This window comes from Saccopteryx leptura, chromosome 6, assembly GCF_036850995.1.
Source record: "Saccopteryx leptura isolate mSacLep1 chromosome 6, mSacLep1_pri_phased_curated, whole genome shotgun sequence".
In the NCBI taxonomy this organism is placed as follows: Eukaryota; Metazoa; Chordata; class Mammalia; order Chiroptera; family Emballonuridae; genus Saccopteryx; species Saccopteryx leptura.
This window is the reverse complement of record NC_089508.1, coordinates 9,642,291-9,664,791: the sequence shown is the minus strand read 5'-3', so window position 1 is coordinate 9,664,791 and position 22,501 is coordinate 9,642,291. Positions and strand designations below refer to the sequence as shown.

General features: G+C 54.3%; 1 protein-coding gene across 2 annotated transcripts in view; it reads right to left on the bottom strand.

Moving 5' to 3' along the window:
• CLMN (calmin) overlaps positions 1-19,228 on the bottom strand; it is a 119,177-nt gene extending 99,949 nt beyond the window's left edge. For both annotated transcript variants that reach the window (XM_066344391.1, XM_066344392.1), the window contains exon 1: positions 19,040-19,228. In XM_066344391.1, coding sequence (XP_066200488.1) covers positions 19,040-19,121 — 82 coding nt within the window. In that variant the 5' untranslated portion in view covers positions 19,122-19,228. The remainder of the gene's footprint in view (positions 1-19,039) is intronic.
• Between the last annotated feature and the right edge of the window lie 3,273 nt (positions 19,229-22,501).

Here is a 22,501-nt window from a genome sequence, read left to right as displayed (position 1 = left end):
CGACAAAAGTGACAGTGGCAGGTGTGCTAGGGTAGTGGCCCCAAAACGTGGTTGGTTATAGGACTTTCATAACCATTAGAAAAAAATGAAGACAGCAATGCCACAGATGATCAGCCCAGTGGCGGCCCCCGGGGATCACACTACACACCACGCCCGGAGCTGCACACACGTTATTAATCAGGCCAGCACCGGTTCCCCCAGGTACAGGCGGGGCAACCGGCCCAGGAAGTCAGGGGACTCGACCTCGAACCCATGGCTTCTGTCACACGGGAGGGCTCTATTTTCAGACAGAGCGCTCTTTAAGGGCAGGGCTGACCCTGCCGTCCCTCCTTCCCTGCCCACTGTGATACACCTGTCCCCTCACCACCACCCGCAGCCAGAACTGCCCCACCTGCAACTCCTTCACCATTTTAACTCTTTAACCTCAGGCCTAGATTTGAGCCAGCTGGTGGCACAAACAGATGGGCCAATGGAGGCTCTACACACTACAGCCACTGGAGAAAGGATTCCAGGCACATACTTGGCCCATCTGTTCAGAGGCCACTGTTTTTCCTGCACAGGTATCCGGTCAAATCAAGGCCTCCGATCCATGTCGCTGCCTTCCAGGGCGCAGGACAGGACAGAACAGCACCACTCTGTATGACGTGGGGCCAGGGATCAGTAAGGGCAGCTATTTGACTGCAGTGTTAACAGCAACAACAGACTTCGCTAAGAAATGAACACGGCCGACGGCAGGGACCATGTCAACAGGAGGGTGACAGTGTCAGCTACACGGTGCTGCAAAGGGGGTGAGGCACGCAGAACTCCTACCAGGTGCAGGGGCTCTACGGACATCCTCGTGTATGAAAAACCCCACGCAGAGCGGACAAGATTCACCTCCCTCAGGCAACAGAGACTCCAAAAGCTGACGGAGCTTGCCCAGGGTGGCAGGAGATGCTAGACCAGGTCAGCTCCTGCCCTGTGACGGAGCCAGGGGTCAGGCAGGAGTCCCCCTGGACAGTCTCAGGGACAAACATGTAACTCAGAAGGGGGCTCGGGCTCAGAGACCCTGCACAGGAAGGAGAGAACATGAGCCCCAGAGTCTGCGAATCAAGTGTTAAAAGGTCTTTAGAAATCACCATCTAACCTGGCCCTTGCTGAATCAGATACAAATGTGAGCCGCATGTGATGTGACATGATGTAGTAGCCATAATATAGAAAATCAAACAAAACAGGAGAAATTCATTTCAGTCATCTATTTTACTCAACCTTCTATAGCCACAGTATTTTCGTGTCAACATGCAAGCAATATATAAAAACTATTAGTGACCCTGGCCAGTTGGCCCAGTGGCAGAGCGTTGGCCCGGTGTGTGGAAGTCCCGGGTTCGATTCCCAGAGCACACAGGAGAGGCGCCCATCTGCTGCTCTGCCCTCCCCCCTCTCCTTTCTCTCTGTCTCTCTCTTCCCCTCCCGCAGCCAAGGCTCCACTGGAGCAAATTTGGCCTCCACCTCCGCCTCAGGTGCTAGAATGGCTCGGGTCACAATGGAGCAATGCCCCGATGGGCAGAGCATCGCCCCCCTAGTGGGCATGCTGAGTGGATCCTAGTTGGGCAAATGCGGGAGTCTGTCTCTCTGCCTCCCAGCTTCTCACTTCAGAAAAATGCACAAAAACAAAACAAAAGAAAACAAAAAAAAAAACTATTAGCAAGATGTCTTACATCCTTTCTTCATAGTGAGTCTTTGATCTCCGTGTCTACCTTCCACCCGCAGTGCCTCTTCATCTGGACTAGCTGTGCGTCCTCAACAGCCACGGTGCCTGGTGACGACTGTAACAAACAGCACAGGCCCAGACCCTCGGCTTGCATATCAGAGATGAGGTCAACTAGGGAACCGAGTGGGGCCAGAGCCACATGCTTGTTAATGACAGTGCCACACTCCATTTTGATGGGGGCCTGCTGTGCTTTAGTGGACAGAGCACAGGTTTTACAGTAAAAAAAAGACCCAAGTCAATTCTGACCTGGCCACTAACTAGCTGTGTAACTATGGATCATATACCTGACCTCTCTGTGCTTTAGTTCTTTAGTTCCCTACTCATATGGTTGGGAGAATTAACTATAAAATACCCAACAGAGTTCACGGCACATAGGGGGTATTCAGTATAGGGAGATGGTGGTGATACGGGTGAGGAACAAACTGCCATCATCACCCCTTCGTCATCCACAGAAAAATCATGCTGGAAGGGAGGGGCCCCTCCTCTCTGGGAGGCAGATCTGCCTGGACCAGGGAAGGGGCAGGAAAGGGAAATAAGAGAGATGGACACGGGGGAGGGGGGAGGAGAGGACACGCCCACAGGGTACTAGAGCCACCGTGCCTGCTGAGCCCTAAGGCACACAGAGGATAAAACCGGAGCTCCCCAAGTCCACGGGCCAGAGTCAGCACCCCTGTGCTGTCAGCGGAGGTGGGAGGGGGGCGCCTCTTCAAAGCTGAGCTTATTTTAATGGAAGCAAATCACACACCTTTCGGTCCCTGTGATAATGGCCCAGAACCCCAGTCTATGGCTTGGCCAAGTGGGAAAAATTCCAGAATTTCGAGCTCCGACTCCAAAGACATGGCCATCCTGACCTTGGCGGGGGCTCAAGCGCTCTGGGCACTGGGGCTCCAGATCTAACACAGCCCCTAACGCAACATTTGTCGGCTCGCCTCGAAGCAGCCGCATCCACGAGCCACGCTCTGCCTGCCTCAGCGTCCGGGCCATCAGTTCCCTCCGCATAGAAGGCTCGTCTCCCCCTTTCATTTATTCTTCTCATTTCAACCTAAAATGTCACCTTGTCTGAAAGTCCTTCGTGGGACCTGATGTAGGGTTCCCTTTTTAGACATTCTTACAAGAATCCGCCATCAGAGCTGTCATTCCATCCCAGTGGGACACTGACTCCGTGGAGCAGAGACTAGGTCTGTATCTCCTGGTGCCTCGGAGTGCCTGACACCGAACAGACCTTCAATAAACACCTGCTAAAAGTGGCTGCGGTGGGAAGTTAACTGCAGAACTAGAAGGGCTCTGGCCCATTGGACTCAGAGAGACAACAAGCAATATTTTGGAAAACAGAAATAAAAGTTGCAGCATCTGCACCTGCTACATGAAGTAATTTTCTGTGGAATAATCCCAAATGGTCATGTGTTATTGTGTCACTTTGCTGAGTTCTTCCAACAACTGGAGAGAATTTGGTTATAATGGATGCAATTCACAGAGCAACTATTACATCAACTATTGATTTCCAAGAGCCTCAAAGCTGATGCTTCATATCAAAGAGTCTTTTGAGAGAGGGGCACATGCTGTCATCACAGCTCTTCCGTGTACGAGAGTGTGGGTAGCTCTTTGGAGAAGCGGCTTCCCCCTCTCACGAGCACACATTACTCTGCTGATTCTCAAATGGGTGGGACCATTCCCAGGTAGAAATGTTGGGGGAGGGGATTTAGATTGTCACACGATTAGCATTTTGTGGGCTCAACCCAGGATGCTAACCTCCTGTAACATGTGGAACATCTCACTCAAGAGATACCATCCTGTGTTCCCAAAATGAAGTGTCGCCCCAGCACTCACACATCCAGGCATGCTGGCCACAAGCCAGCCGAGGCCATGTCCCCAGGGTAAAGTGGCAGAAAGTGGGAAATGAGTCAAAAGATCACATCATTACTAATAAGGGCCCACAAACACCAACCCCTCTGGGCCCCTTTCCCGTCTTTCGAACACTCCTGCACGTTCCTGTCTCCGCACCTTGGCTCACAGAAACTTCCTCACTCACCTGGAGGTCCACCCTGCCAATCTCCACCTAGCCCGACCCCCACCCAACGCCAGGTCCTGCTACAGGACACCTTGCTGGACAGCTCAACCCCAGTCATCTCTCTTATCTCCAATGGATTCCGAGCCTCCAACTAGACAACTCACCGAGGGCCTGTCAGCTACTGCCCTGTTCTGTGATCCCGAGTGTGTGTAGACACCAAACCAAACCTGACCTCAAAATACTGACAAAGGGATCAATTCAGTCACATCATTCAGTTGAACTTCTACCAAATTATCAACCACCATACCAAGGAAGATCCCCCTTCTACTTTAAATAAAGTAGTATTTATTCCAAAGGTCACATCAGTATTGAGTATTGGGTACTCAGCCCTCACGGTTTCATCAAATCTTCCAAATAACCCTTCGGAAGGTGCTGTTATTATTAAAGTCACATTATAGATACTAGAAGAGATCCCAACTCCACAGGGATGTGTAATTTGGCGAGAGTTTCACAGCCACAAAGCAAAGGAGCTAAAATTCCAGTCCACGCCTGGCTTCAAACAGCTTCTCTCTTCTCTGCAGCCGGGCAGGCTCTGCTGAATCCGGTGCTGTTCCCATTGATCAGCCTGTTGACTTGTAAGGGCTTTGGGATAAAAACCTTCATTCCAGGGAACCTGGAGGCTCAAGGACTGATTTGGTCTTTACTGGAATATCCTGAGGGCGTGTCCATAGCAGCCCTTCCCCTCCCCCAGGTGATACAACCCACTGAAAAATCTAGAAGAGCGAGACAAGTCAGCCTGGCTGGTCGGATGGAGGCTCAGGCAGGATAATCTTCAGTCTGGCCAGGAAGCAGAGCTTCATTTTAAAAGCTTGGTGCCAGCCAGTTCTCCGCCACGTAGCCCATGGCTCTGGGCTGGGGCAGGGCTGCGACATTAAATGGTGTAGAAACGAAACAGCGGTCAACGTCCCTTCAGACGTTTGGTTCTTCTCTCACGAGGAGCCTGGGCACCCCGTGGGCAGCACAGGCTGCAGCTTTAAAGCAAGGACAGCAGCAACAAGAGTGGCGATGCTTTGCACAGGGGATCCAATTAAAAGCCCACCTGGCAAGCTGAGAGGCGCTTTAGCCCGCTGGTGGGGATGAGACGCCAGGGAGGACCTCGGGGGGCAAGTTCGTGGGAGGAAGTCCCCCCGCCTCTACAGCTGCACCCCACTGGAACCAACCCCAGGCAACCAGTGTGTGTGGTAAGAGCCGTTAGGTGTAACCAAAACCTTTCTGCAAGCCCCCGGTTTCTCCTGGTAACCAGTATGCAGCAGCATCTCTGAGCAACCGTCAGAACGGAAAGAAACATCGCCAAGCCCGTCACCTCCGCACAGCGAATCTTCTCGGCCAGCGTGCGCCCACGCTGTCCTCAGGCGCTTGGCCAGGCAAGGGAGCGGCTTCTCAGAGAAGGGTACACGCTCAACAGGGGCTTGTACTGTCGGTCCACCTCGAAACTCGACTAAAACCTAGAGTCCGGGGGCTTGGTTTGTCGGGAGCATTGTGTATGCAGAGAAGAAACCCTCAGGATGGGAAGGACGGGAGGAGAGGCAGGAGCCAGATTCCGCAGGCTGGAAAGAGGCGGGCCTGCCGTAAGTGACTGCGCCAGTTCAAGAAATCTGTATCGTCGGGGCACTGAGAAACGACAGAAGCCAGCCAACCCCGTTACAACCCAGGGGTCCCAACGGTTTAGAAACGGGTGCCGACGCGTATCTCTGGGAATGGGGTTGGGAGCGGAAACGCAATGGAAGGATCAAACGAAAGGAACAGCTGGGTCCCCATGTCCCCTTCCCCACGTCTCCTAGCTGGGTGCGTCCCTCCTCCGTCAGGCACAAGACCAGAAGTCTCCTCTCTAACAGAAGGTCTCACTGTTAACTGTACTGAAAATGGGCAGACTGACTGATTTTATGCAGACTGCATGCAGAGGACCTCCTTGCCCAAGGCTTCTTTGCTCATTTGACGCCCAGAGCCCCACTCCCCACCCCTCACATTTTGGCCTTGACCATCCATGCACACAGGAGACAGTAAAGCTCTCCCAGGAGGAGTCTGACCAGCCTGGAAGGAAAGAGCTAAATAAAGACCCTGACACGGGGTTCCCCATGACAACCCAGCTGGGCACCCACCCATGAAAGCATCTGCCAGTCTGGAAGCTCCCCACCCCTGTGCTGAGAGCTGGCAGTACACGTTAGTGCCCAACTCTTCCATCTGAGAGGACAACCATGGACTATAAAACACCTAGAGAAAGAAGCCTCTACCAGGAAAGCTCCAGACCAAACACACGCGGAGAAAGCCAGGCGGAGGAATACGCATGCGCAGTACCCCCACTGTGAGCGGACCGGCTCTAGCCCCTCCCCTCGGGTAGCTCATGTAACCATCACCGTTCTCGCAGTAAATCTCAGCATCGTGGCTTTCATTTTACAGATGAGTTGTCTGAAGACTAGCAAGGATAAATGACTTGCTCGAAGTCACAAAGAAAGTAACGGGCACGGGATTACTACCCGGCTATTTGGTTCCAGGCTCTCAACCACTGCCTTGCAAAGCCCCACCAGCCATCCTGGCCCATCGTTAGATCCCACTGTGTGTAAGAGCAGGTACTGCAGCCCGGACACAAGACTGGGCTTCTCTCAAGAATAAGAAAAGTCTTGCAAATGAAAAGTCTGGTAGATAAAAAATCTGGAACAAAAAAATGATGAAATCTCCCAGAAAATAGAACAAAATACAAAAGGAATGGGACATGAAAAAGATAAGAAAATTTGAGGATTAGTCCATGAGGATCAATATCCTAAATAAAAGGAGTTCTAGAAGATCAGAAAACTGAGGAAGCAGAAATCACGATGGAGTAATCTAAGAAAATTTCCCACAACCAAAGGACACGGTTCTGGGTGATGCTCAGCATAACGGATGGAGAGAGACCAGAACCCAGGCAGGTCACCCTGAAGTCTCAGGGCACTGAAGACAAACACAAGATCCTATTCACTTCCAGAGAGAACAAAACAGGTCACACAAAGGACCAGGGATGCGCTCACCTTCCAACCGCAACCCAGGAACCAGCAGACCCTGGAGCAAGGCTTTCGGGGCTCTGGAGGAAAATGACTTCCCACCTTGAACTGGTGGGAACTGGATGCCTGGCTAATCCAGCAACTGCAAATCAGAGGAGAAAGGCGGTTTCCCGCGCAAGCTCTCAGTAAACTTCCCACCCAGGCTTTCTTCCTTGGGAAGGCTGTGCTCCTGTATTCAAGGGGCTGAGCCATAACAGGAAGACAGGAAATGGGAGAGCTGACTGTGAGGCAGGTGAGGGGGGTCCCAAGTGATGGTGACAGAGGACCCAGGTGACAGCCGGGCCCAGGTATGGAGGGCAACCAGTCCAGACCCTGACATGCTCATGAGGAGGAAACTGAACTTCCCCGATGCACACAGACAACTTGAGGGGCCACCTAGAATACTAACACACTCGACGGCACCTAGAGCATCAGCAGCAAACAACTTTTAACTCCACAGAAACCGAAAAGTAGAGCAAGAAAGAAGTGATCCGTAAATTCTGCACCACGGAGCTGTGAAGAGCACTGATGTAGTAGCAACAGTGTAAACCCCAGTTACTGATCTTACCAAAACCATGATATAAATGCCTGGGGAATTGGGAAGGAGAGCAAAGATCTGAGATTAAAGAGGTCAAGACCTACATCCTTACCTCGCACAGTAAGGAATCGGGAGCCTAGGACCAAAAAAAAAGCAAGACAAAGTATCACACGCACGTCATTTAGAGACAGAGGGAAATAAAATCATCAGCTCAGAACACTTTCAAGCAGCCGATGCCCTGGGAAAAGGGGCAACATGAGGGAACCACTGTTTTTCACACAAACCTTGGAGAACTATGGTTATATACAACTTGGAAAAGGAAGGGGCAAGGGAAGGGGAAACAGACCCTAATGAAGACATGTGACATCACTGAATGTTCTAACAACTACGAGAAGTTGGGACTGTCCCTTTTCACTAACGAGTATTGTCAGGCTCAACAGCTACAGCTAACCAATACCAAAAACCCAGTCTGCCAGACCTCAGAATCTACCCTTTCCCTCTGAGTGTATACTCATATTCAACAAATAACCAACCTAATGAGGCTGCTGGTCTACCAGGGCAAACAAGCCATCACTAATAAGTCCAAGTTCGGCAGTACCCATCCTGGTCAGTCACAGTCCATCAAGGGTAACATTTGTCTGATTGCTGGTCCCCTCCCCTGCTAACCCAAAACTGGTCCTATGGCTTCATGGAGCCTTGTCCCCTTCATCTCCTCACAGGTAAGCCATTATAAGCCATTTCATGGCACCTGCTCACAACACTGCTGGGAACCCAACAGGCCATCCCCCAGGCCTGCCAGTACCCCGCCTCTGAGCCCAAGGTTCTCAGCTTTTATTTGGAAGGTGTCCCGTTTTGTTTTGTTGTAGATCAGAGCCAAGCTCAAAGGCCAGACCGGCCCTCCAAAGGAGAGCTCTACACAGTCCCTCATGCACATGAAAGGAAAGTGAACACCTTGTACAGACCCGGCCCCCAGCAAGGGCTGGTGGGTGTGGAGGCACAGGGCATCTCGGGTGCCGGAGTGTGCCAGGAACCTCCGCTGTCTGCTCACTAGCTGTGGGGCAGGGCAAGGTTGCTGAGCATCTCTGGGCCCGTGTCTACATCTGCCAAGTGGGGATATAACGTGAACTTCAGAGGGTTACGGTAGAATCAGACAACGCAGTGGGGTCTGCCATTCCCGCAGTGTGACCCAGGGTGAGGGTGAGGATGGTTTCCCACGGCTGCGTCCAGTCTCTTCCGTCACAATCCAAGGTTACAAGGATGTCAGCTTGTCACCTGTCCTCTCCACAGCCAGGCAGGCTTTGATCTAGTGCTCACCACGGCTCTCCCCTCCCCCCAACTCTAAGTCCCATCAGTCCTTGCTCTTAACACCTCCTCCCCACCCCACTTACTCCATCTTCCCCCACTGCCATCTGATTCCTAGTTCTACCACTTATTAACTCAGCAACGTGGCGTTTGTGACTCCAGCTCAGCCTCCGTGTTAGGGGTGCAGATAATACCCCACACGGGGGTTGCTTGGGAGACGTGGTACAACATTCAGCAAGTGGCCGCCTCCCCACCCCCAGGCTCCTCATAATCAGGACATCAATGCTCTCTAGCCATTTAAGGCGATCCCTGACTTCATTGATTATTACACAACCTGCACTCTATATTATTCACTTTCCAACAACAGTATCCCAAATTATCTCCTGTCACTCACGTCGGGACTTCGCTATGTCAGCCTGATGACGACGGGGCTGAGCTACAGAATGGGGAGCCTTTTAGTCACCCAGCCGTCTTCCCCCTACTGTGCGTTTGGAAATTCCCAGAACATCAGATTGCATTTCACCCTTGTTTTATAAAAATAAGTAGCAACAGAAGAAAACAAAACCAAAAGTATTATCACTGATCACTTGTGTTTTCATAAACTTAATGTCATGGAGACAACAATGGAACCACAGCAGTGAGGGTTATAGGCTGACCTTCAACCAAGAAGGCGGGGACAGTGCAGAAAATGAAATGAAATGAAACGGCAGGTCTACGGCATGGTGTCATTCAACCACGCTTGTACAGTGGAGCACGACTGGGATTCTTCTTCCATTCTCTGGAAATTTAAGTGTCTCATAACTTGTACATCTAGCCTTTTAACGCTTGATGTCATACAACCAAACCTCGGGAACTGCGTATAAGCCAATACTCGGGGTGATGCTCTCTGGCTTTCTAAATAGACGTGGATATTCCACATCAAGGCGAAGGCTGTTGATCCAAAACATCCAGGCCTGGACTGCTTCCAGAGCTCACGAGTCTCACTCTGAAAGAACGCACGGATTAGAATGGAGATGCTAATGCCGCCCAAGCTTGTTGAGTCCCAGGGACCACACAACAGGATATGTGTGTACCTCGAGGCTGCTGTGATGTCACTGTTTTGTTCTAAGACCCAGAGAGCACAGACCGGGTCCTTTGACACTGACTCCTTGTTAGTCAAAGCCCTATGTGTTTCTCAGATGCCACCAGCACCGCTGTTGGACTCCGGGGCAGAGAGCCTGCTGGCCCAAGGCCAACCCTCTCTCCTGTCCCCGGAGTCCTGCTCTCCTGCCCTTTGTCAGACAGCCTCGCCAGGTTCCACAGCCTTGTGGCCGGAGCCCAGGTCTCTGTACTCCAAGCTCAGGCTCGATGCCACCACCTGGATGTCCCTCACACTCCCATGGAACTCAACGGGCCGTCCAGGTGGGTGCCGATATCTCCCAGATGTATCTCCAAAGGAAGAAGACAGGAGCCACTTTTAATTTATGTATATATTAGTCTCCTGTTTCCTACGGTGGCTGTGACACATGACTACATACTCAGCAGCTTAAAATGACAAAAACTGATCGTCTCATAGTTTAGAAGTCCAAAATGGGTCTGACAGGCTAACACCAGTTATTAGCCGAACTGTGTCCCTTCCGGAGACTCTGGTGGAGGAGCACCTGTTTCCTGCTCTCTCACAGTTTCTAGAAACGGCCTGCGCTCCTTGGTGGCTCGTGGCTCCTTCCCCAAATAACATGGCTCTGACCTCCGTGTCCCCTGCCACATCTCCCCCACCCTCTGCCCCTCCTGCCTCGACCTTCTAAGGATCCTTGTGATTAACAGGACACTCAGGTAATAATCCAGGATCATTCCCAGGTCAAGACTGCTCACTTAATTGCATCTACAAAGTCCCTTCTACCAAGTAAGCTACCGCATTCCCAGGTTTGGGGGATCATGATGTGGACATTGTTGGGGGGGGGGGTGGTTCAGCCTACAGCAATTTGGCAAACAGTTGTGAAGACCTGCTTCTCTTGGGGACCTACTCAGGGGCAGGCCAGACAGAACCCAGAGGAGGCAGCCCTAAAATCAACCCAGGCGGGCGCAGGCCGGGTGCCGGGAGGCCGCCCGAGGTGCGGTCACGGTCACTCTCTGCAGGAGGAGCCTTGCAGACAGAGGTACGGGGACAGGGCAGGGTGTGGCCTGTGGGGGGAACAGGACGATGAAGACAGCTGGGTGCAGCTGGGTCTGCTTCATTCCCGGAAGGGCCAGGAGAAGTGAGGGGCCGGGGCACACAGTAGGGCTTCTTCCCGACCGCAAAGGGGCTGCTTGGTAGAAGACAGACAGGGAGACACATCTCTGGGTTGCAGGGCTGAAGCAGGACGGGAGGCCCGGAGCCAGGAAAACAGTGGGCCCTGCTGCCGACAGTAAGGATGTTAACAAGAGCAGACAGGAACTGAAAGGCGTCCAGGACAGAGACACTCGGGGCCAGGACTGATGCGACACCGGAGGTGGGGGAGGGGCGAGCGGAAGATGCCATCTGAGGGTTAAGTCATTTCAGCACCAAATTGGCAGGTCATCTCCGTGCCCCCTCCCCACCGCCCGCCCCAGTTCTCAGCTAGGAGGCCCCAGAATGCTGCTTTTTAAGTATGTCATACCATTGAGGATTAAAAATAGTTTAAAAGAGGAGAGGGATATAAATATCACACAGGCACCTGCCCCCACAGAGAGCCCCCCAGGAGAGGGAAGCAGGAGTGGGGCGTGACGTCACCGGAGCCCTAAAGGGCCTTCCGATTAGACCCCCAGTTCTCCAGGAACTGAAGGTCCTGCCGGTTGATACCAACCTGACCCCAGGGCTTCTGCAGATTCCCCAAATCCTCTCCCTCATCCTCAGGGCCTGGGAACTAGCATCTCCAAGGAGCCGGGGGTCACAGGGCTGAGGAAGGGCAAGAAGGAGAGGGGAATGCCGAGGGTATGGGCAGCCTCGGGGACCCACCTTCGGGCCTCGCACTCCCACTCCTGGCCACAGTCCCCCCGAAGCACCCCCAACCCCCACCGGGCACCACGCACGGCCTACTCCCTGGTTTCACACTGCCTGCCTTCGTGACTGCAGCTTGTTCCCTGTCCCAGACCCCCACCCCCACAGCTGGGCCGAGCCTCCCCCCGCCTCCCCCGGCAGCACCCACCCTATGCACCCCCAACCCCCACCGGGCACCACGCACGGCCTACTCCCTGGTTTCACACTGCCTGCCTTCGTGACTGCAGCTTGTTCCCTGTCCCAGACCCCCACCCCCACAGCTGGGCCGAGCCTCCCCCGCCTCCCCGGCAGCACCCACCTGGTGCACCCTCAGTCCCAACACCCGCACCCCAGCCTCAGGACGCCGCCACCTCTGCGTACCGGGCACTCCTGCAGCGCCCCATGTCTTCCTCCACCGCCCCGCCCAGCGTTACGGGAAGACTCGGTGACGGCGCTGCGACCACGCGGCCCGGCGTCCAGTGGGTGAGTCCGTGTCCACCTCGGGTATAGAACCCACGCCAAGCAGGCGTCAGCCCGCTGAGAGGAAGGCTGGCCTGTCGCACCTGCAGCAAGCGTTCCCCACGGCTGCCATCCCAGGGTCTCCCACTTGTCACCTGTCCTGAGTCGGGGCTCAGGAAATAAGGTCCCTGTCAGCCTGCAGGAAGCACTGTGGATTCCCACATTCCCAAAGGGTCAGACAGCAGTTATTTTTGGTTTCGTGGGTACTTCTCTGTCACAACTAAATTGTGACCGTCGTGCAAATGCAGCCACGGACAACAACACACGAACGAATGAATGGACGCGGCTGTGTCCTGATAAAACTTTCTTCACAGAAACGGGCAGCGGCTGGATTGGCCCACAAACCACACTCTTGCCAAAGGAGACAGACCAGTAAGGGGGAAAAAAAAAAAAACAGCAAAAATTCTTTTAAAGCCACACTTGTGATTTTGGATGCTTCCTCTAATTCCTTCTGTGACAAATACAATTTTAAAAAAAAGAGGTGCACGGAGGGGGCGGGGAAATAAGAAGCACGGTTTCTGGGGGAGCAGGGAGGTGACTTTTAATGGTTCAACCACGAAAAAGACAATGACTTGATTTTTCTCTTTTTCCCCCTGAGGCAGCGCAGGCGTGACCTATGGCTTGTCTGGGCAGGAGGACTCTGCCCGGGTCCTCAGCCGTGCAGTCACAAATTAAATGGCACAGTGTTCCCCGGGGCAGGGAGGGCAGTGGACGTAGTCGGGGCCTCTCCAAAGGGCCGCTTCCCTCGGCGCTGGGTGGGGTCCAGAGCCCCGCCTCCCCCGTGACACCGCACAGCCCGGCTCGGACGGAGTCAAGGCCATCAGAGCCCCGGCCACTGACAAGGTGACGCTGACGCCCACTGGACCGAGGGCCTCCCGCTCTGTACTGACATCCACTTAGGTGATGGGTTTCCATTTCAACTGACCCCAAACAGTCTTGTTCCTCGATGCAAGTATGCACAGGTGAAGGTGGGAACCCCACCTCCCCGGGCACCGTCAACCGTGCCCAGCTGGTTCAGAGCACGGGTGGGTCCCCCACCTTCTCTGGGCTGTTCACAGAAACCATAATTGATCAGCCCGGAATGAACCAAGAACGCACGTCTTTTTACTGATGTGCAGTTTTACAGCAAAGCTTGCGAACGGCAACCTCTTCTACACAGGACGCTTCGTGGGAGGGACTCTCCAGCACTTGACAGGGAAAAGAATCCAGGAACCCAGCCAGCTGTGCTCAGCGGTGCCCAGAGTCCCACGCCGGCCGCCCACACATGCCTGCCAGGGGACCGGAACGCGATGGCTTTATGCGGGCACCTCTGTCCTTATACCACCTCCCAGGGGGCCCACCTGAGCCTGACACTCTAACTCTCTCATTTTGTAGAGGAAACTGAGGCTCAGCACAGGGAACATATTTCCCAGGGTCCCACAGCAAGGCAGCAATGAGGCCCGGCCCCAGACCCAGGACTGATGCCACATCCTGTCTGTGGCTTCCCCACCTGCACCACCTGCTCCCCCTGACGAGGCACCTTGAGCAGAATCCACGCCCTGGTGAGGGACAGAGCCGGACTGGAACATGGCCTCTGGGGACAGAATCCAGAGTTAATGTGAAGCCCTGACGTGCCTCCAGCTGGGGGCCTGAAAGGAGAGTTCTACATGGTGATTCATCCTTCTAGCCAAGCACATAGCCGCGGGCAGGGCCCTAACAGGCAGCAAGTGCCTGGAGGACATGAAACCTCTGCATCTGATTTCCTTTGGTTTCTGTCCAGAAACCTCCAGTGTGCTGGCTGTGCCCTCCAGGAGCCAGGGGAGGCGGAGGCAGGACACAGCCCTGCGGGGGTGCTGGATAATCCTGACCACAGTGACTACCCCATCCCGGCCCCAGTGCTGTGTGCCCTGGAGGTCTGGGTGGGGGGGATGTAGATGGAACCGGAGGGGAGGGTGCTGGGTGCAGGGAGCCCGTGGGTAGCTGTGGGAGAGGAGGCTGGTGTGGCATCCCCAACCGACCACAGAGGGACCGGCATACCAGGAGAAGGGGCGTGGACTTGAGCCTGTAAGTGCAGCCCGACCCTCTCCCCATTACGACACTGATGGACGATGATGATATTAGCCCTGGGGTGGACCAGGAGCTGCCCTCAGTCCAGGGGCTGGCCATGGAGACCCAGTGAAGGGACCAGCAAGGGCGAGTGTCGGTGGCTGGGTGGTAGGTAGACTGGAGGAGGTGACGCAGGGCCCAGCGCCACAGAGAGGTCGCTAGGGAGTTGGGGCAAGCAGGAAGAGGGCCTACAAGTGGCTCTGAGCCGGTGGAACACGAGGAAGAGGTGGAGAGCACGGCAAGGGCCGACCTTTGAACCACGCGCAGGGTTCCGCCCTGGGCCTGCCTTCAGGCTGTTCAATCACGGTCCCTCGCGCATGCGCGGTCGAATCCGCGGTCAAGTTTCCACCCTGCGCTTCGGCAGCAAGCACCAACCTCAAAGGCTTGGAGACAACACAAAAGAAGCAGTTGGCGCCCAGCACCCAGGCTGCTCCCTGACAGGCTAATGGTTACCACCTCTGTTGGACAGTCAATTCCAAGTGCCCAAAACACTGCTCCTGTTTGCTAACCCCGGGCAGTACCGCCCCTGACACATTGGAAAGGAGACACTGAGGCAGGGGTGGGGAGGCTGCTCGGGCAGCACCAGCCAGCAGGGCTCAGGTGGCTGTGGTGGATCCCCCTCCTGGCTCCCCAAGAACAGCAGGGGAACAGCCTTATGTCTGCCTCGCCCCACCTGACTCCATCCACCTCCAGCACTGGGCGCTCCCGAGCAGTGAGGTCAAGGGCCACAGCGTCAGACCCAACAGGCACCAGGGCAGCCGGAGACAGCCTCAAAGAGAACTGCCATCTGCGTGGCCAGAGGCAGAAAATCCAAGCCCCGAGCCCCGGTCTGGCCAGGCACCCGTGATGGTTCCACGCTCCCGTCAAGGCGGGAAAAGCACCAACTTTGCATTCCCTGACGTCTGCAGGATGCTGCTGGCTTAGCACACATCTGCTCAGGTGAACAGAGAAGGGCTGAGAATTCTGGGGGTGGTGGAGGCTTTTTACAGGAAAGGAAGCATCTTCCAAATCCTGGCTCACCATCAATCACCCTTTGACCAACAGTCAGGGGACCCCAGAACTAGCGGAGCATTCAGCCGGACCCTAAAGCCAAGTCGAAGAGGGAGAGGAGACAGCCAAACGCGCCTTGTCATCAGGAAGCCAGCACCTTGCTGGCCACAGCACAGACCCAGTAAGCGACTGCCTCTGTCCTCAACTCTACCCCAGGTGGCTCCAAGGACGCGGAGGCCCCCAGAGGGAGGCCGCCCACATCCTGCAAGTCAATTTTCTCCTCTCTGTAAAGGTCAGCAGCTTGGGCCACCCTCGTCTCCCTGCAAGGGACACTGTGAGGGCGGCACAGGCAGCCTTTGCCCAGAGGGACAGCCGAATGCTGTCTGCCAGAGAGTCATTCGTTTACAAACACTTTTGGGCACCACTGAAGTGAACATATCAACAGGGACTTCATCAGCCCATGGGCGTGTCACATCTCCTAGGAAAGGCCAGCTTTCTGCCCAGCTCACTCGGCCTGAGGTCTTCATTCCAACACTCTGTGGGATATAATCTGGTGAAGTCACAATAGTATCTGCATGGATTCCAGAATTCCACAGGTCAGGGCCATCAAAGAAGCTTCAGATGAGTAAGTGGCAGAGGTCAACATACTTCCAAGTAAACGTAAACATACAAAGATGTAAAGCTATAGGTATATTAGTGAACCATTTTTCCCTGAAATGCAGTGTCCTCATGACTGACCCTGGAAGCACCTGGTCCCAGGACCCTGAGAGTCAAGCTTTTCTGAAAAGAATCAGGGCTGTGTGACCATGACAGCAGCCACCTCTTGCACATGGAGGCTGGGACTCCTCCTCAGTCCCTGTGATTACAGATTTGTCAAATCCCTCTGTTGCCATCCTCCCAACAGCACGACATCTGCAACTACCTGCGCTTAGAGTGAGCGCACAGCTTACAAAACCCCCTTCCGCCTGGACTCCTCCTGTCGCCCCTGACTGCCACCCACACCAGTTCAGACGAGCAAGGCCCCGCCCGTGGCCCGCAGAGCTGACCATCCAGGCCATCCAGGGCCTGCTGGCACCCACCAGCTGGTTTGGGCAGATGCTCTGAGCATGGCGTGGGGTGCCTTCCAGACTTGGCCCTTCGGTTGGGACTTCCTGAGTACCACAGAGACAAGGAGAGAAAACGTCTGTTGAGCATCCAGTCATGCAGTCAAGCGACAGGAAAGCCAAGGACAAGCTGAAGACAGAAGACAGATTCTGGGCCCCACCTCCTCTCCCAGCCTCTCCTCCGATGCTGGGCAGAGCAGCAAAGCCAGAGCCAGCAACTCTGCAGTGTTGGGGTTCCCCCTGCCCCAGGACTAACAGCTTCTCTCATTCATAAGAGCCCAAAGGGCAAACAACCCGAGTGACCCTCCCTGACGAACAGATCGCCTGTGACGCGTGCCTACGATGGACCGGCCCTCAGCACTAACAAGGAGCTAGGCACTGCCCGGTCCCGGGCTGGAGCTAGGCAGATGCATATGCTGGCAGGTAATGAAAATGTCCCCAAACTGGGTTGCTGTGATGTTTGCACAACTCTGTAGGTTTACTAAAAATGACTGAATTGTAAACTTAAAACAGGGGAATTTTATATGTAAATTATATCTCAGTAGGTTTACAATTCTCCCCACCTCACCCCATCCCAGCCAAAAAAGGTACCGATGTAAGCAAGGACATGGATTAATTGTTCCAACAAAAATGTGGAACGAAAAACAAAAACCAATTTAACAGAGTATGTACTGTTCAATTCAATGTTCAATTCAATGTTATATGAAGTTCTAGAGGCAAAGCAATAGTAGTCAAGGTCGGAATAGTAGTTGTGTTGTGGGTGGTTACTTGTGTGTGTGTGGGGGTGTGTTACTGACTAGGGAGGGAGCTAAGGCACCCAGCCAGGGTACTGGAAGTCTGCATCTTCATCTGGGTGATGGGCTAGCCATACTAAAAATGTGTTGGGCTCATCCTTAAAATTAATGCATTTTATATAAATATATGTAACCATATATAAGATATAACATATATACATAAGTATAAAAGTTAATTTTTTAATGGCAAAGCTTTGGATGCTCAAATTGTAATTTGCATTACCTAAAATAGGACAGTTCACTGGGAGCTAAGAGATAGGGGCTCACTCAGTGAACTCCTACCCAACTGTCAGGACCCATCTCACATTATCCCCATTTGGAGAAGCCTTCTCTCATAGTTTTAGGTGTAACTAACTGCTCACAATACTGAACATCCCTTCACAAAAGTTGATCTCCTTTACACTAGGAACGGATCCTACAGGAATGCAGGAAGTTGCACCAAGAATGGGCTAGAATGTGTTTCTTAAACACCCATTAATTGCCTAAGACGCACACACACACACACACACACACACACACACTGACAGCCCAAACCAGATGCCATCTCAGCAAAAGATAATTATGCCAACCCCCAAAAAAGATGTCAGTTCTCGGGCAACGGAATCCAGGCATGAGATTTATAATCAAAAGGAATCCTTTTCAGCATCTCCAGCCAGATCCTCCTCCTCTTACACAAATCACAGCCAGAAGAGATCTGGGGAGCAAACTCAGTTTCCACTGGCCACTTACAAGGCTCCCGGTCCACTTCAGGTCACCTCTGCCTGCACTGCCCTTGCCCAGCCTAGGGGTGGAGCAGGTCCACGTGGGCTCCCAGGAAACATTCCATCCAGTGTAATGTTTAAACTTGACTGCTCGGACATCCCACACGGACTGCACCCTGACTGCTGAGGCTCCCTGCCCCCGACAGTAAAGTCATGTCAACTGCTGGGGGCAGGGGCAACAACACCCCTCTGTCCAGGCCTCTCAGCTCCCTCGGAGCCGCCCCCAACCTTGGAATCTCTAGAAACCCAAGTCTGCAGGGGAAGCTGCTAAAGAAACTTCCCCTGCCCAGGTCCATGAAAAGAGGCCGGAAGCGAAACTGTCCTGCTCCGTGAGGTTCGCAGGAGAGGCTGGAAAGACACCTGAGGACAAGCAGCTGTGGGTGGGTGCGTTAGGGGGTGATTGTGGCTGACTTCTGCCCCTTGAAATATTTCTGTGCTGTATCCACAATGAATAAACTCCTTTGAGGATAAACTTCATCTGCAGCGGGCGTAACTCCTGGCCCTTGTGGGAGGCACTGGCCACCCAGTTTCTCTTTCACCTTGTCTCAAGGCAGAGCTGGTCCCAGAGCCCAGCGCCCGGGTTGGGGGCCAGGGAAGGGGCAGCTCCTTGAGGAAAGTGGCGTGGCCGTCCTGGCCTGGGTGCCCCTCTGAGCTCACAGACGGGGCCCCTGGTCCCTTCCCCCTTGCCGGCCGCTAAGGCGCCGCCCCCATTCATTCCCCTGGCCTCCGGGGTACTCGGCAAGTATGCGAATTCACACTCAGACACACGTAGGCGCACTTTCTCCTCCCTCCATGACCTGGGCCACCGCCCCCAACAGCCCACGCACAAACTTCTCCAAACTCGCAGCTGTCGCTGGAGGGTAGTCATGACGTCCCGCAAAAAAAAAGGAGACCCCCCCCACCGGGACCCCCCCACACACCCTCACACACATATAAACACACACACACGTGTGCCGCCCCACCCCCGGGGTTGGCGATGCCGGGGGTTTGGGGGCGGGTGCCTCAAACCCCTCCTCCCAGTAAGTGACAGAAATGGGGTCAGGACCCGGCAGGGTGGCGCGGGTCGCAGTAGCCCAGTGTGGAGCGGCTCCCAGAGCGACCCCAATCCGGCGTTCCTTTCCGGGAGGCTGGGGCGCGTTACCTTGCAGGTTCTGGACTCGGATGTCGCTGATCTGTCCGATGAGCTCCTCGCGTTGGAACCAGTCCCATTCCTGAGCAGCCATGAAGCGCGGGCGGGAGGCCCGGCGCCGAGCCGGGCGCGGGTGGCGGGCGCGGGGAGCCTGGCCGGCGGGCGCGCGAGCGGCACGCACCCGGCGAGGGCGCCGCGGAGCTGGGCGAGCGGCGGGCGCGGGCGGGGCGCGGGCGGGGCGGGCGCGTTCGGGCCGCCCCCACCGCGGGCGGGCGGGCAGCTGGCGGGCGCGGGCCGGCGGGTGCGGAGCGCCCTGGCTCGCGCTCACTCCCCCATCTGGGGGCGGGGGCCCCGGGGGGCGAGGGGAGGGCCGGGGCTGGAAGCTGGGCTCAGGCCGCTTTCCTTTTCTCCCGGGTGTTTGTTGGGTGGATTGTTTGGTTGCAAACGGCGGTGATAAACGCGGGGTCCCGGCCCTTAGATTGTGATGTCTCAGGGGGCGGCGGGCCGGTGACGCAGCCGCGGGGTGAGTGAGCCCGCGGGTCCTAGGACCTGGTCCGGAAGGGCCCGCCCCCTCCCACCCCGACCCCCTGCGCCGCCCCTCAGGCTTCTGTCCCAAGGATGACCCCCTCCTACACACGCGCGCGCGCGCACACACACACACACACACACACACGCGCGCGCGCGCGCACACACACACTTCAAAGCAGGCCCCTTGCCCCTTTCCCCCTCTAACCCCGACCCCGCAATTGCAATTCGGAGGGGCGGGCTCTACGGGGGCGGGTGGTGGGGGCTAAGCCATGCCCATCCGAGATGACTGCACCTGAAGGAGAGGCCAAGGATGGAAATGGAGGTAGAGGGAGGCTCTCCTCTAGCTCCAAATGGGGGGTGGGGCATAGCAAAAAGGACCTTTCTCCTTGGTTGGAATATTGGGAACTTTTCTGCGTGAATCCCATCCAGACATGGCCTCAGGTTCTGGGGAGGACAGAGAAGCTGCGGACTTCTTGGAACAGGTGTACCCCATGGAGTCCTGGGCCACTGAATCACCAATGGGCTCCTTGGGCGCTGGGTACCCCATGGAGTCCTGAGCCACTGAATCGCCAGTGGTCTTCGGGCTTTACTGAAAATGTGCAGGACTTTTGGACAGTGTGTGTGTGTATCTTTTGTCTTGAGAGTTCCAGGATCTTATCTTGTTTGGGGCTCACAACATACCTCAGGCTAGTTCTTTATTGGTTTTACAAACAGGGAAAGAGCTTGGAGTTGTGTAATTTGCCGGAGGCTGAGGAACAAGTTGGGGGCATGAGGTTCCAGCCTCCAGCTCAGTGCTGTGACCCTTTCCCGAGCATGCGCACACAGTGGCTTATACATGGGATATTCCAGGAGGAAAAATGGCCAAGGTTCATTGAGCGTTTAAACATGGGCTGTGTTTATCATTGCTGTGTTCATTCTACTGACATACTGGCACCCGGATGGATGGGCACCTCGCTCACTAACAAATAACCATATGGAGGCAGGGCCCTAAGGTGAGCGGGTCTACCCTTAGGTGGATTCCCTGGGGCAGAGGGGAGGGACAGCCAACAAACAAAGGAGCAGGATAATTAGAGTTCCAAGTAAGTTCCAGAAAGGAGAAAACCAGCGGGGGGTAGTAACTGGGATGGGAAGAGGGGTCAGGCGAGGTCTCTGAGGACTAACTAGCCTTGGAGCTGAGTGGAGGGATGAAGAGTTACCCCTGAGACAGCCCTCTGGGCAGGGGTCAGTGGAGACAGGACCTGGTGGCTTTCTGTGTGCTTGCCCTCTTCTAAGTACTAGAGGCACAGCCAGGGATGGGTGGTCCGTGCCGTGTGAGCTGACACTCTACTCTGGTGGGAAGTTTAACTGAAGGATCAACAGGAATATAATGTCACGGTACAGAACTCTAGAGCACTTTTCTTTCTCTTGATTCACATTTCCCAACATGAGCACATACTTTTACAATCAGAAAACCAATTCATTCTTTTCCCACTTCTCTCTCCAGGGGTGCCAACCTGCCCCTGCTGTCCTCATCTGCAGGTCTGGAAGCCCGATGGAGGTGCCCATGGTGCCCACGGGGGCTCACAGATGCCTGGGCACATGCTCCTGGACTTGAGGCAGGAGCAGCCTTCTCAACTCGACCTTGTAGCCCGTGGTCATGTCACACTCGAAGGAGCAGGGTCTGCCTCTATGTCGTGCAGAGCAGGGTGCTTATAGCTAGGCATCATCTGATTTTGCCCCATCTGCTAGTCATCTCTTGTTTTACACTTTAATTTATTTTCTGTAATTGCCACGGGGGTAAAGTTGGGCTGAAAGTCATTTTCTTTCCAAAGCAAAAGAGCCAAGAGAGTCAGCCTTCCTCTCCATCAAGAGGCAGGTCTCAGGGAACAGAAGGCTTTGAACAATTCAGTGCGGATGTGAGCTGTAGGGGTAGGCCGTTTTTCATGATACAAAGATGACTGTTCCTGTGAATGGATCACTGCATCTATGGGGAACATTGCTTAGGCAGTAGCAACTTCCTGGCAGGGAGGAGCCATAATCACCATTGATTGAGCACCAACTGTGTGCCAGATGTTAGATCACCAGCCTAAAGAACTTTTTTTTTTTTTGCATCAAAGTACAAAGAAAATTGTAGATGGTTTTTTAAATGGAATAGGAGCCTGAGCCAGCATTGAACATGAAGCTGGCCTCTGAGACTTACTTGAGTATTCATTGCTCTCCTGTGTCAATATCACTCCTCTTCCCTTTGGTGTCTCCAAACTCTGGTCCTCCCTGATTGGTCTCTGTGCCACCTCCTTGCCTATCCATCCTGGTTTTCTACTTTTTGATCCAGTGATGATGAACTGCTCCAAGTCCTGGCCACACCCCATCACCTCCAGGCCTCTGCTCATTCTGTTCCCTTTGAAATGCCCTTCCCCTCCCTTCCTACCTGCACTTTACCTTTGCCTAGCAGAGCTTACTCCTGCTCAATCAAAAAAAGGAAACTTCTAAGGAGGTGATCAAAAACATGTTTGCATATTGGCACTGGGCAAAGCACATGCAGCTGGGCACCGGGCAGGTGCTCTCCTGTGATATGCCTCTTCCTGGGGCCAGTACCGCCTTCAGGGTCTGGAGTTCCAGCTGGAGACAGAGGGACATGTGACTTCCAAGTGTGTGTGTGTGTGTGGGGGGGGGGGGGCGAGGTTATTTGTCCTCTTACATGAATGGATAGTACTATTTTTCTTTTGCACTTTTATTTTTGGAAAGAAAAAGTACTCTATCTGAATGGAGGCTTGGGAGTTTCCAGAAATGGATTTTCTTGAAGTTGCCCAATTCTGCTAGAATCCTTGTCTTTGTTTAAAACTGAGTTCTGCCAAGGAAAAGGACAAGAATCACAGAGAATTCCTGGTCTGAAACTTAGAGATCATCGAATTCAACATGCCTCCTCTTGCAAGAATTCCTAAAACGGCTGGCCCAGGGTTCTTCCTG